This window comes from Lepidochelys olivacea, assembly GCF_965140295.1.
Source record: "Lepidochelys olivacea isolate rLepOli2 genome assembly, chromosome: 2".
Lineage (NCBI taxonomy): Eukaryota > Metazoa > Chordata > Testudines > Cheloniidae > Lepidochelys > Lepidochelys olivacea.
Window position 1 is genome coordinate 62,173,544 of NC_140412.1, and position 15,350 is coordinate 62,188,893.

The 15,350-nt window shown below is 42.2% G+C and overlaps 1 protein-coding gene across 4 annotated transcripts in view; it reads right to left on the bottom strand.

Annotated features, from left to right (window-relative positions):
* Positions 1–2,194: 2,194 nt before the first annotated feature.
* SGK3 (serum/glucocorticoid regulated kinase family member 3) overlaps positions 2,195–15,350 on the bottom strand; it is a 50,321-nt gene continuing 37,165 nt past the window's right edge. For all 4 annotated transcript variants that reach the window (XM_084620769.1, XM_084620766.1, XM_084620768.1 and 1 more), the window contains 7 exons: positions 11,075–11,187; positions 10,768–10,804; positions 10,545–10,631; positions 8,135–8,230; positions 7,027–7,182; positions 5,423–5,512; positions 2,195–4,197 (listed from right to left, as the gene is read on the bottom strand). In XM_084620769.1, coding sequence (XP_084476895.1) covers positions 4,027–4,197; positions 5,423–5,512; positions 7,027–7,182; positions 8,135–8,230; positions 10,545–10,631; positions 10,768–10,804; positions 11,075–11,187 — 750 coding nt within the window. In that variant the 3' untranslated portion in view covers positions 2,195–4,026. The remainder of the gene's footprint in view (positions 4,198–5,422; positions 5,513–7,026; positions 7,183–8,134; positions 8,231–10,544; positions 10,632–10,767; positions 10,805–11,074; positions 11,188–15,350) is intronic.

Here is a 15,350-nt window from a genome sequence, read left to right on the forward strand (position 1 = left end):
CACTCTGACATCTAGTGGTAAGTTGTGGAAATGAACTTCAGGGGTTGATCTCATTTGCATAGGCACACCCACCCCGCCTAGCATGAGCCCATAGCTGCCCAAATGGTCACTTTGGCTGCTGTGGGATCCCCAGTTGCTCTGTTATTGGTTCAGGAAGAATAAATTATTATCCTGATTATGTGAATCAAGGATATTGGAACTGTACTTGACCTTTTGTTATGGTGGAGGGACTCGCCATCAAATAAGTAGCACTTGCTGCGCAAGAGATATGGGTTCCAAAACTCAGTGAATTGAGAGAGGCTGGGTACAGGTATTAGTATCTGGTGGTATAGCCCTCCTGCTGGGTCCTGCATGCCAATTGCACTTTTCTCCTTCCACTGTAGAATGTCAGAGGTAATTTTGATTCCATTAGGAGTCTAGCAGAATGACAGGTTTCAGAGTAACAGCCTTGTTAGTCTGTATTCTCAAAAAGAAAAGGAGTACTTGTGGCACCTTAGAGACTAAAGCATCCAATGAAGTGAGCTGTAGCTCATGAAAGCTTATGCTCAAATAAATTGGTTAGTCTCTAAGGTGCCACAAGTACTCCTTTTCTTTTTGCTATTAGGAGTCTAGTTACAGGTTGCTGAGCTGAATTCACTTTGGACCAATGGTGCACCGGCACTACAAGCTGAAATCACAAAAGAGCTAAAATTACTGAGTGTTGTGTTAAATAGTGGAGGAGCCTAAAGATATATTGTGGAGCAGTTTGCAGGACAGCTGGAGCAGCTCATGGAACAGCTGGCAGAGCAGAGTGGCTGGTGGAGCAGAGCAGTTTGCAGGACAGCTGAGGCAGCTCATGGGGGGCTGGCAGGGTAGAGCAGAGCGATTCGTGGGACGGCTAGTGGAGCGGAGCCCCATGGAGAGGTGGGGCAATCGGCTTCGGACCATGTAAGGTGCCCCTTAACCCTCCCACCTCCATCCAGGTTGGGAGGTAAAACTCTGCAGATAAATTTTCAAACTCTGGGGCTGCACTGACCAGGGGCATAGACTTTTGGGTTGTTGGACTCAAGAAGCAAAGGGAAAGGACATGGCCCAATTTGCTTGGGATGGGTTTTTGCTCATGGGTTATGTTATGAATCCTGTTGGTGGTGTTCCCCCAATATAATGCCACATTGTTTCTCTCTGTTATTAAAAGGCTTTTGCTACACTCAGACTCAGTGCTTGCAAGAGGGGGAAGTATTGCCTCTTAGAGGCACCCAGCGGGGGGTGGTATATATTTGTCCCGGGTCACTGGGTGGGGGCTCTAGCCGGTTTTGAATTGTGTTATTGGAATGGAACCCCTAGGTACTGAACCCGGCCCTTGTTGTTGCTAACTCTGACGGGCAGAAACATTACAGCTGCATTGTCACTATTACCACCATATGTCCCTTATTTACACAAAGGGAGATTCTGTTATGAAAACTTTACAAAAAGGGTCGGTAGGCCAGCAGTAGCCTTCTTTAGTAGCAGTAACTCCTAGTATTACTACTAACAATGTCATTCTAAGTATTTTTCCTGTTTAAATTTGTCCTTTATCTAGGAAAATGTTAAGAAGTGAGCTACAGCAACCAACTGCACCAAATTCCACCCCCTCCGCTGTATATTCTTACAAAACAACCAAAAAACCACAGGAGAAGGTGCAATGCCCTTTGCTAAGGCCAGTCTCCAAATTCTGGCCTCAGTATTTGAAATTCAGATTTTAAATCAATGAAAACTTCTTGTGAGTTAGAGGGCAGCATTCAGGCTTCAGTAAGCAGAACACACACCATTGTACACTCCTAAAGCTCACAGTTTCATAAGACTTTGCACTTTATATAGTGCATTACATTTTGAATTCAGTCTATGAATTAGTTTTAAAAGCTGTGATGAAATTCTGGTGTAGGCAAAGTAACTTTCTGTCTTATGTAGAGAAGAGGTGCAAAAGCAGGAAAGATTGATTTACTATTTATTAGGTTCAGCCATACAAGATAGATACTCAGAAGACTCCTGTTCTGCAGTTACAGATTTTCTCTTTGAGACTGAAGTGAGGGGCTATATAGTTTCTGACATTTCACTGCTTTGAAAAATCCTTAAACTGGCACATTCCTCTTCCTGGTAAAGCAGTGATATCACACCCTATTTAAAATTAGAAAGTTTAGGATACAAATAGCCAAGGAGAGAATCTTTACAAAGCCAATACCTGGTGGAAAACACTTTATTGAAAAAGAGGACAATGGAGGCTGAAATTAGCAGAATTATGTCCCTTTCATTCCCTCTCCTTTTATTACTACTTTAGTTAGCTAGCAGAGCTACATGAGCAGACAGACACTTTGTGTCAATTCTTCAGTGTTGCATCAGTGTTAATCATTGTGCAGGTGACAAACCGAGAATTATTGCTTCAAGTGAGAAATTAATTTTGGTCTAACCTTCTGAGAATTTTCAACTGACATAGCATTCTAGGCAAATTATTACTACTTTTTACTTACAGGTGTCCTATTTGACATTCTACTTTCCCTGATCTTCACAATGGATTCTTTCTATTCCACTGTAACAAGATCTGTAGATTAATGTTTATCTTAATTACTTGGTTTTTGTTTTGTTAGCTATGACACACAAGTTGCATTTTTGTGATCAGAGAAACTTCAACGCTTTAAATTGTTGCTATTGCCTTTTTTTTTTTTATTAAATTTCTTTCAAGGAGTTAAGTTCTCATGGTGATCCAGTTAAAGGCACTGAAATGCATTGTGAAAAGTGTGCACCCAGACTTTTCAAGTGGCAGACAAAACTGTTATTTACAAGCAAAGTGAATCACAAGTATTATTACTGTTACAAGAAAGTCACATTAAAACTGGAGCCAACTTTCAGGATGTATTGTGTTTAAAAAAAGCCCAAACAAGTTGATCAGTGTTAGCATTTTGGTTATATGTGCAAATCACAAGAGGCACACACTATATACAATCGCTCTTCATATTCTTAAAAGTAATCAAAAGGTAGTTTAATAGTTATTTTTCCTAACTATCAAGTGAAGATTTAAGAGCTGATACATTAGAATATAGAAAGACAAGAAACTATGAATTTTGATACAGTTCATTTAGAATATATTCGTATTCCAGATACACACACAAAATAACCCTAACTTTTGGCACGATCTCCTCTCTGTAGGGTCACAGCAAGACTGCCTTTAAAAGTAGCAATGATTACTGCCCTCCAACTCTTTGGAAAAATAGAATTTTAATGCAAAAAAATTTTAGTGCAGTTGAGATTCAGATATTTCTTCATCAGAAAAGAACATTATAGACAATGTATTTAGTAGTGTTACCAAATATTTTGGGCTAGTTTGTGCTACCCTTACTCACTTTGAGTAGTGCTTTATTTCTCAAATAATCCAGTATAAATTTAAAGGAGTACTTAAGAAGTAAGGGATTTATGAAGGAGTAAGGATGTCAATTTGGTCATAAATGAGCAACTTTTCAGTTTGTGGATCCTTAAAGTATCTACTTATTCTTCAGTGAGGAATTACATTTTTAGCATAAGTGCTGTCAAGTAATGAACTTATATTTCAAAAGGTGATAACAGGGAAAACATTTATCTTTTTTTAAACAATGATATACAAAAGACAATTGCATAGTTACAATTCAAGCACAAAGTCACTGTAAATAGTTACAAAGGCATTTATAAATGTGCTAAGTTTGCTGCTGCTGAAAGACAGCCAAATCCTGGATAGGTATTAATGTAAACCTGGAGAAAAAACAGTGTATTTGCTTAAAAACAGATTCATGTAAAGGAACAGCTTTTAGAGATCTTCATTTTAAAAATATTTTTATGCAGCAGGAATAACAGTTTAAATCCCAAAGAAAGCCATCTGAAATGCCCAATTTCCTCATATACAGCAGAAAATGTTTGTTCATTGGTTTCAACCCTTCATATAAAATGAGGCACTAGTTACACATATTCTTGGCTATGTTCACACTCATGTTTCAGTCCATCTTCAGACTTGTACTTGTGCATCATTTGTTGGCTCCTAACCTCCTAGGGAAATAAGTCTTCAGAAGGTGGTGCATAAGAAAATCCAACAAATGCATCATCTGCCTCCAGCACACTGGCATTTACAATGTTATAATCAGAGGAAATGCAAACTGAATAAGGAACCATTTCTTCTGTAAAAGCTGCATCAAAATTCCTTATATCATCTGGGCCAACCTAAGAATGAGACACACAAACCAGCATTAATCATATTAATCATATTAATATGGCATTTGTATTTTTACATGCTTTTGTCTGTTAAATATTTTTCATTTTTCAAATTCAAAGTTGTCTACATTATGAAGTTTTCCCTTTCATAAGGAGAGCATTTAAATTAATCCCATCACTCCGCCCCTGAAAACTGGTACTGAAGCAGTTTGTTACGGGGTATAATTCAGGCCAAAAGATCAAAGTGGTGACAGTAAATTTGCCAAATCCACATATACTGTGCAATATTTCCAGAAGGAAAAAGACAAAAGTGCTGCTTCTTAAGAGATGGTGAAAAGAGATACAAAAACAAGAAACCTTCTTTTTCTTCTCTTCACCCTCCTCATGAATTCTCCTTCCTCTCTTTTTTTTTTAAAAATCACTCCCCATCCTCCAGTCACTCTTCATTTTCCTGTTTTTCTCCTCATTTTCCTCTCTCTGCCCCTTCTCTTTACACAGGTTTCTATAGTGTTAGTATTTTTCTAAGAGAATTTGAGCTCATGTGAATGTCAAATGGCAGCTCTCCTGGAATCAGCTTAGTGACTGACAAACACTGATTCCACCAGTGACAGTTCTGCCCTTAGTCTGATACCCTATTAAGCTGAAGCAGCAACTGCAGTATGACAATAACTAGACAAAAATGGTACATCTTGCACCTCTTAGTGGGGCCTCAAATTTAAAAAACGCAACTTAGAAGAGTGCTACCCTCACTGCCGAATGCATCAGACCTATTGGGTAGGAGCTGCCCATCACCCAAACAGTTGGAGATGTAGGGGAAAAGAAAGATCTTCCCTTCCCAGTAGTCAGGAGTGGAGAATGGAGAACAGAAGGTGGAGAAAGGTCTGAGAGAGAGCTGTAAAACATGTCACGGTGCAGTATTCTGACCCTGTGCCATGACATGCAAGTCACGAAAGCACAACTTTATCACATTCCAATCCAACACTATGACAAAAGCACAATGCAATGTCAGGATGGCATGTTGCTGACTTCATTCAGTAACAAAAATGGCTCTCTAGCTCTTCTAATTTAAGTGCCATTGCTCTAAACAGTTCAGAAATGGTCACCAACACTGTTTGAGAGGTACTGGGGTTGCCATTCTCTGCAACTTTTAGATAGATGTCCTCATCCCATAGATTCTGCCCCACTACATGAAGAGATTCGGGAGATATAATCGAAATATACATATTGCACCTACCACATTAGGATTAAATGGTGGTGGAATCTTCTTCTGGAGAAGGTCAGCCCAGCTGAGAGATTCAAAGAAAGGATGCCTTTGAATTTCAAGCTGCAACAGTAAGCAAAGATAAACTTTGGTTATTTCCATGTATTTCCATGATATACCCTACAGCGCTGGAATACAATGTTGTTTCAGAGATTCTTCCAGCAGGCTAGAATAAGAGTTTCTTGGATCTGGTGCAGTAACAAGCAGGGGTGAAAGTAAAGCAGTATGGGCCGGTATGGTGTACTGGTAAAAAGTAGCCACCGGTACGTCGTTGCCCCTTTGCCACCAACCGGGGAGAGGGGGTGCAAAAGAAGCAGTTGCCCTGGGGCCGGCAATTTAAAAGGGCCTGGGGCTCCGGCTGCCACAGCAGCGGCCAGAGCCCCGAGCCCTTTAAATCTTAAATCGCTGCTGGAGCCCCAGGCAGCGCAGGCGGGCTGGCTGGGGGACGCTGACCCTCCAGCCCTGCCCCTTCCACCCAAGGCCCCACCCTTTCTGGGGGGCGGGGCCGGAGCCAGCCCCTGTACCGGTAAGAGTTTGATTTTACTTTCATCCCTAGTAATAAAAAAGTTCAAGCCCATTATTTGATAAATTTGTTTTGCAATTCGTATTAGAAGGTATGGCTGGAGTGGGTAAAATTTGATGGGGAAACATTTCTGAAAAGGCATTTTATTTTCTGCTTAAATTGAAGTCTTAAGCAAAACCTGGTTTCAAGAAGGTTTTTCAAATAGTATTTATGTTCATGTTCCTGCTCCAAGCTAACAAAACTTGCTAATATGAGCACTGCTCCAGATGGAATGCCTCCAGGAACTCTGCAGTATGTTTTCTGTTTATATCTAGAGTAAACAGTTATGTCCTCCCAAACATAACTGCCTTTCATTTACAGTGTGCTGCAAAAAATGTAACTGTACTGTAGCAATCTAACAGAACTTTTAAGTTTGCGTATGACGAGATCAACACATTACAGAACATTAATAAGACGAAGCCTAAATACATCAATCAGGGGTAAAACTGCAAGATCATTTGATATCCTGCCTACACAATTCTGTGACAACTTCTCTATGCATCTTTACACAACCTTAAGGAACACTGTCAAAATATTATTGGATAGAAGTTTGCAAAACACTAGCCATTATTTGTGAAGCCATTTTGGAAGCCTGAAAAAATAATTGTTTCCTTGCCTTTTTCCTATTTGACAAATAGTATTTTTCTCACCGTTGAAAGCTGAATTTACCAAAGTGTAGCTCTTTTTGTTTTGGTAACTTCCTTGTTTGAGTACTACCATCATCAATTATATCAGCACAACTCATGGAATATAATGTTGGGAAATGGGTTTCCTTTGCTGGCAGGTACTGCAACAGTCAAGCTCAAAACACTAAGTTCTGCATCATAAATGTGTCTTCCCTTGCCCTTCAGGTTTTTTGTGACAACTAGGGTATTTTGTTTTAAAGTTGATATTTAGCATTCAAAGGACATTCTCTACCTGTTTCTTAAAAATAACGTTGAATTGTGGTCTTAAATTTGACAATGTCCCTTTAATAAATTAGTGCCAGATAATTCATTGCCAGGAAATTACATACAAAGTCTTCTCTTGCTCCAAGTCTGTTTTGCCTGTCTTTCTCCAAGAGTTCTTCCAGAATAGACCAGGCTGTAAGACTGACTCCTGGGCGCACATACAGAGGTTTGTGAAGAATATTTTCATACATCTCAGCAACATCACGGCAGTAAAATGGAGGCTGAACAAAAACAAAATGAAAAATTGAAATGTGGCTTTGAAACGGTACTGTTCAATTAAAAAACACTTTTTTCAAATGTGAGAGTAAACTGTTACATCAGAAATGCCAATGACTAGCAGTGAAAAATAGCTTCACCCAGTGGCAGACTGATTTCAGATAGAATAGATAGAAATTTCATTTTTTAACCAGAATTCCCCCCCTTCCTTTCCCCAAACCCCCACACTTCTTCATGAATGGGCCAATTCCTTTATCTTCACGTAACACATGCAGTGACACCAGGATTGCATTCTTCTGTTAGCTCTTTCCTGCATCTCCTGTTCTCTGCCCAGGTGTGCTCACATTCACTGGTAGCTGTAGAAGCTATCCACATTTAAAAATCTTACTGAATGTGAGCAAAAGAGCATGAGTGGGTGAACAAAGTTCTGCATGTTTTCCCAGGTGAAGTAAGGAAACTCGTTTGTATGTGAGGAGGAAATGTAGTTTGTGAAACACAAAACAGCTGTTTTTAGAAAGGTTACAAAAAATAAACCCTAGCTGAAGTGTGGGAAGATTTGTTTTTTTATTGCTGTATTAAGAAGTAATCTGGAGGAAATTGGAAATTTTAGGGTTAAAAATACTTTGCCAATGTCTTTGGTACCACTTTTGGCAAGTAGTACTTTACTTTTATAGGGCAGCACCACTGCTGCTTCAATAGACGCTTGCATTTATTCTGGGTTATATCTGCTTGACTCCACTGGATAAGAATTATTAATGTCACATCAGTTTGGAGAGCAGAAATTTAGACTTCAAAAAGAAAAACAAAATTCAAGAGACAAAACCAGATGGTAAGTTAGAAAGCTACAAAACAAGTTATTCACCAGTTAAAGTGTGTTTTAACTGCTTTGAAAAGTTATATATTACTAACTATAGTATTCAAGTAAAGAGTTTGAAAGGAAAAAGGTAGAATACTTACCAACCCATAAAGCATTTCATATAGAACCGCACCAAGGCACCACCAGTCTACTGTGTTGTCATAGGGCTGTTTTCTGATCACTTCTGGGGCAAGGTACTAAAGAAAAAAAAAGTTAGGCTGGTTATATTCAAATCTAGCCTTTATCCAAGCAACTATTTTACAATACATCTTTAGAAAAATTACTGTATAGATTCCTACAGAGTTCTCTGGTCCTTTAACAAACTTGGTAAATCTCGCTGACATCCAGCCAATTGTTTAAATAGCTAGCTGTTGTTTCCCAGTTCAAGTTATCCTTTATACCCACTGACAATTTGCCAAATTACTGTGCCATCTCTAAACTGACAATTCTTTCAAGTTTCAGGGAAAGGTCACTGCTCTGTAGCTTCACAGACAACTAAGCAACAGCTAGAAAAGGAGTACTTGTGGCACCTTAGAGACTAACCAATTTATTTGAGCATAAGCTTTCATGAGCTACAGCTCACTTCATCGGATGCATACTGTGGAAACAGCTGAAACCACAGTGTGGGAATCTGCAAAGAAACAGCTTCCCTCTGCCAATGGCATCTCTCTTTCTCAAGGGCAAGTTGTTCATTAACCAATCCTGTTGCCCTCCTTGGGCTTGAATACTGAATGAGGGATTTAAAAAGTGGGAAATACATGGAAGCATCTCATTCTTCTTCAAACCAAGAAAATGTTTCTTACTCCTCCTTATTGTTACTGCATAGTCCAGGGGTGGGCAAATTTTCTGGCCCGAGGGCCACATCAGGGTGCAAAACTGTATGGAGAGCCGGGTAGGGAAGGTTGTGCCTCCCCAAACAGCCTGGCCCCTATCCCCTCACCACTTCCCACTCCCTGCTTCCCCCCCCAAAACCCCCAACCCCCCCCACTCCTTGTCCCCTGATCACTTCCCCCCCCCCAGAACCCACCCCAACCCCATTCCCCATCCCCTGACCGCCCCCACCCCATCCAACCGCCTCCTGTCCCCTGACTGCCCCCTGGGATCCCCTGCCTCTTATCCAACCCCCCAGCCCCCCTACGATGCCACTCAGAGCAGCGTGTCTGGCTGCTGCACCACCCGGCCGGAGCCAGACACGCTGCTGCGCTGCGCTGCCCTGCATGAGCGCGCAGCCCAGACCACTGCCCACACAGCGGTGTGGCTGCGGGGGCTGGGGTACAGCGGGGGAGAAGCTGGGGGCTTAGGGGCCGGGCAGGACAGTTCCGCGGGCCAGATGTGGCCCGCGGGCTGTAGTTTGCCCACCTCTGGCATAATCACATGATCTATATTTTAAGTTTCAATGAGGCTTCAGACAAATAATAAATAATCAATTGTGAAATATCCAGAGATTTTTTTTTTTTGCCACAAATTAGTCAGGGGACACAGATTTGAAGGACACATTCCATATCATGGTTTGCCATCAATTACTGGATGCCAACATGACATTAACAGGTTTCTAGGTGCCTCACAAAAAAGTTTATTCAGGATTTAGATACTTATATGGTTCTCAACACCATAATATCTGAGTAGATACATTTGGAACAGAATCTCCTAGCCCCACCAGGCTATTCCGTACAGATACTCAGTTATTTAGAATTTTGACGCTACGGCTGGATCATTATTGTTCTCACAGCCCTGACCTGCAATGCTTTTGCTCCTTCAGTCCTTGCCTCTCCTCCCTTTTGAGCAGAGATTGCTGACTCTACTTTATAGTCAGTTAGGTTTTTGTGATATGGACAAATATAGGGACCATAGAGAGATCATACTAGACACTCAGGTACCATTGTAACAAGTGGAGTTTAAATATTAAGCTAGATCATTAAACTTTTAGCAGCTCATGAATGATCTGAATCCAAGTCCCAGAGTAGACAGACTGGTACACAACCCACAACACTCAAACTCAGGAAAAGCTTTTTATAAACTGGGGCCGCAGGCCATAATGTTGCAATCCTCTTGTGTAAGTCTAATATGAATTACACCAAATGTATTAAAAAAACCTCTCTCTTAGTACGAGACCAAGATTTTCTATGTAATCCATTTCACAACTGGTCATAACAAATATTTAACCACAGAAGCACTCCATATTTTGGCATTCAAATTTTCCAACAAAGTTCAATAGACACATTGTTTTTCTTCAGGTTTGACTACTATATGCTTTATTTTATGGACTCAGATAGATTATAACTCACGTAAATCGCTCCCACAAGAATTTTCACTGACAGACACTTCGCCATTTGTACAATCCTTGTCAACTACAAAATATCTTAATTCATGCAAGATTATCTATCTATCTGCCAACTTTGAAAACTACCAACACTTCCTACTCAAACCCCCCCCCCCCAAAATGAAACCCTCTCCCCCAGTTTGTTGTGGCAATTTGCTTGTGCTGGCTAAAACTCAAGGAAGTTAGCTTACTTCTGGTGTCCCACAAAAGGTTGCAGTGGTATCCGAGATAGCAATCCCTTCTTTACAGAGTCCAAAATCTGTTAAGACAACATGTCCCTGTAGAGAGAAAAAACAAACAAAACAGATCTTACTGAAAAACCAATTTAAGACTGTATCATAATATTTTGCACTTACACAAAGATAAGTGTTAACGTAAAGACGCATTTTTGGACATCAGATAGGATATGCTTACCAGTGAGTCTAAGAGAATGTTTTCTGGTTTCAAATCCCTATTAAAAACAAAGTCTTATATTAATCCTCCTATGAGCGTAACCAAAAAATGAAGAGACAGAGTTTTATACTAATAAGTAGTCACTTATTTTTTACACAAAAACTTTTAAAAAATTGGGTCAGGCCTCTGTTTAAAAATAATAATTATAAGCTTAAAGTCACAAGTCCACACGTGTAAATAGGTTGAATAAAAACAGCAAATGCAGCTTTTCTTGATTTGCTACATTTATCTTAATGCAGAACAAAAATAAGTTTTAGGAAATGGTTACCTGTATACAATATTTATGGAGTGCAAGTAGCCCAATGCACTGGCTATTTCAGCAGCATAAAATCTGGCTCTGTGTTCAGGAAAGGAGCGTTCTCTTTGTAAATGAAAGAACAGCTGTAAATATATGAAGATGCAAATGATAAGACAAACTGGCATACAAATTTCAAATTACAAGGTGTAATCCTTTGCAGTAACAAGCAAGTCACTTTCAGTTTTTTTATGACAAGCTAGCAGAACTGTGAAACAAATTAAAAAATTTCCTTTTACATAACCGTTTATATCCCTCTTTTAGCAACTTCTTTATTTTCTCACTTGTGTAACCCCAGCAGTACTTAGCGTGTAATGAGTTAATAGATAGGAGTACAGGATGTTTCCCAGAAAGTCAAGTCCAGCCAATACAAATTTACTCCTGAGGGCATTCTGCACCAAAAAATTAAAAATTCTGTATACGCTATTTTAAAATTCTGCAAATTTTATTTGTCAAATAAATGTGAAGGCTCCAACATGGCACTGGGGAGCACAGGCCACTGGCTGCACAGAGGTGGAAGATCATTGTGCAGCTTCCCCGCCCCGCACCGGGACATGGACTCAGTGGTGAGGCTGCACCCAACCCTGACACAGCACAAGGACCGGGCCAGGTGCACCAGGTGTGGGCAAGCAGGCTCAACAAGGCAGGATCCAACTGTGGAGAGGTTTAGTGTGGGGGGGATCCAGGTGTGGGTTGAGAGGGTTCTGTGTGGGACAATCTGGGAGCGGATGGCTCAGTGGGGGATCGGGGTGTGGCAGGGGATCTGGATACACAGGGGCTTGTTGGGGAGTTCTGGGTGCAACGGTAATGGGACTCTGCAGGGTGGTCCAGGTGAAAGTGGTTGGTGCTCAGAAGGGGTGCATGGGGGGCGGAGAAGAGCTTGGCAGGGCGGTTGGTGTGGGGAACTCAGTAGGGGGGGTCCAGATGCTCGGGGAGTGGGGCTCAGTAGGGTGGGGATCAGAGTGCGAGTGGCTTGTTGGGGCGGTCCATGAGCAGGGCTTGTCAGGAGGGTTTTGGGTGCAGGGGGAGTGAGCCTCAGCAGGACGGTCTGGGTATGAGGGGGTCTGGTTGCACAGGGGTTGGGTGTATGGGGGAGCAGCTCCCTGTACAGAGATCCCTCCCCCTGCAGCTGAAGAGTGATGGGTGCAGGAAGCAGGGGTGGGGGGAATTTTCAGAGCTTCCTACAGCCAGGGGAGAAATCTTGGAGTGGGTCTGACACAGCCTTAGATGCCGTGCAGGGGAAGAGGAAGCCCTGTCCTCCCCAGCCCAGCCAGGATTAGCAGCTGAGCCCGGCACAGGGTAGGAGCCGCCAGCTGGGTCTTCCCCAGTCCTGCCCCCTTCTCCACAATGATTTACCTCTCTGCCGGTTGTCCTAGGCACCCAAAAAACTTACTGCTGGGGAGGGATGCATGACCGCTCGTGGCTTCCCTTTGCTTCCCCATCAAAAAGTCATTTTTCTGCAGGGAAGCAAAGAAATCTGTGGGGAACATAAATGCTGTTCTCTTTTTTCTTCTCTATTCTCTTCTATTTTAGAAGATAACAAATAGCATACTAACTTCACAATTGTATGTACGGAGCACTTCAATACAAGTTCTTGCATAACAGTCTAATGGATCTTACATTCTATTCTGAGACCACTTGGAGAAGTTTTATATTATGAGGATACATTCTTCAATCCTACAAGTTACTTGGTGCAGATGGACCCCCTGGGCCCACAGGCTTCAACTGGTGTCTGCATGGGTGCAGGAGTCTACTGACATTGAGTTACTTGTAGGGTTGGAGACTACCTTGCCATGCACAGAACTGAAAAGTTAGCTACAGGAAAAGAGAGTTAGCTTTCCGTAACTGGTGTTGTTCGAGATATGTTGCTCATGTGCATTCCATATTAGGTGTGTGTGCTCATCACATGCACCAGTGCCAGGAGCTTTTCCCTCAGCAGTATCCGTAGGGGACCACCTCTGGTGCCCTTTGGAGTGGTGTCCACATAACATGGTATAAGTGGCACCGCTGGCTCCCCACCACCCTCAGTTCCTTCTTGCTGGAAACTCAGACAGCGGGGAAGGAGGACAGGTTGTGGCATGGACATGAGAAACACATTTAGAAGAACAACAGTTACGGAAAAGGTAACTGTCTTTTCTTCTTCGAGTGCTTGCTCATGTCCATTCCATATTAGGTGATTCCAAAGCAGTATCCCTGGAGGTAGGTAGCAGTTCACGGAAGCGTAGATTGCAACACAGCTCTGCTGAACCAGTGTAATCTCTGGCCTGAGTGACGGCATAATGAGTGGTAAACATGCGAACAGAGGACCACATTGCAGCTCTACAGATGTCCTGGATAGGGATGTGTGCCAGGAAGGCCGCCGAAGACACCTGCGCTCTCGTCAAATGGGCTCTGAAAATCGGCAGCGGTGGAACCCCCACCAGATCCTAACAGGTCCTTATGCACAAGGTAATCCAATTAGAAATCCTCTGCAAGGACACCAGGTGACCTTTCATCCTATCCACTGTAGCGATAAAGAGTTGAGTCAATTTTTGGAAAGGCTTGGCACGTTCTAAGTAGAAAGCCAAGGCCCTCCAGACTTCCAGGACGTGAAGACGCCTCTCCTCACTGGTTTTGTGCGTTTTGGGACAGAACACTGGAAGAAAGATGTTCTGGTTCATATGAAAGGTGGAGACCACCTTTGGCAGGAAGGCCGGGTGGGAACGCAACTTAACCTTATCTTTGTAGAAGACAGTGTATGGAGGTTCTGAGGTCAAGGCTTTAATTTCGGAGACCCATCTCGCCGACGTTACCACCACCAGGAACGCGACCTTCCATGACAATTGGGAAAGGGAGCAGGAACCCAGTGGCTCAAAGGGCAGGCTGGTGAGCCTAGAGAAGACCAAGTTAAGATCCCACTGTGGGACAGGAGTCCATACCTGCAGGAAGAGTCTCTTGAGCCATCTCAAGAATCTGACCGTCATATCATGGGAAAACACTGTCTGTCCTTGGATCGGTGGGTGAAAAAGTGGAGATGGCCACTAGATGCACTCTAATGGAAGAGTGTGCAAGTTCCTTAATGGAGCAGGTAGTCCAGATCAGCCTGTATGGAAGAACGTGAGGGAGAGATGCCATGCTCGGACGCTCAGCGGGAAAATCTCATCCACTTGGCCGGTAAGTCAGTCTGGTTGAGGGCTTCCTACTAACTATGTATAACTATTTACAGGATTTTAGAGTTTGCAAGAACAGAGAAAGAATCAATGCTAGCCGAAGCAGCAGATGTTCTAGCACCGTCACTGGCGGCAAGAAGGAACTGAGGGTGGGGGGAGCTGGCAGCGCTCCTTTCACTGCAACCAGGGGGAGCCAGAGCTGGTCCCCTAGGGATACTGCTGAGGGAACAACTTCCAGTACCAGTGCATGTGGCAAGCACACACACCTAATATGGAATAGACATGAGTAAGCACTCAAACAATATTTTCTTTCTAAGGTCCTCTTCTGCCTCTCTTCAAATGAGTGTTTCCATGTCTTTGGTCATTCTCATTGTCTTCCTCTGGGCCCTCTTTATTTCTGCAGTATCCTTTTAGAGATGGGGTAACAAGTATTGCACACAGTATTTCAGATGAGGCCGCACCACTGATCTATATAAAATGTATTGTTATATTTCCATTTTATTCACCATCACATTCTTTATTAAATGTAACATCTTGTTTGCTTTACTGACTGCAGCTGCATGTTGAGCAGAGGTTTTCATTGAGCTGTTTACAGCGATACCCAGATCCCTTTCTTGAGTTGACTGTCAATTTAGAACTACAACAGAACCTCAGAGTTATGAACACCAGAGTTGCAAACTGACTGGTCAATCATACACCTCATTTAGAATGGGGATTACAATCAGGCAGTAGCAGAGAGAGGCAGACACACACACACAAAACAAACAACATTTAATGCAGTACAGTAACTACTAAAACAAGAAAGGGAAAGTTTAAAAAAAAGATTTGACAAGGTAAGGAAACTGTTTCTGTGCTTGTTTCATTTAAATTGAGATGGCTAAAAATCAGTATTTTTCTTCTGCATAGTAAAGTTTCCAAGCTGTGTTAAGTCAGTTCAGTTATAAACTTTTGAAAGATCAATGCTTTGTTCAGAGTTATGAACATTTCAGAATTATGAACAACCTCCATTCCTGAGGTGTTCTTAAGTCTGAGGTTCTACTGTATGTAAGGCGCAAGAGTAGCTTAAATTTTTCCCTCAAAGGGACATTAGTTTGCATTTG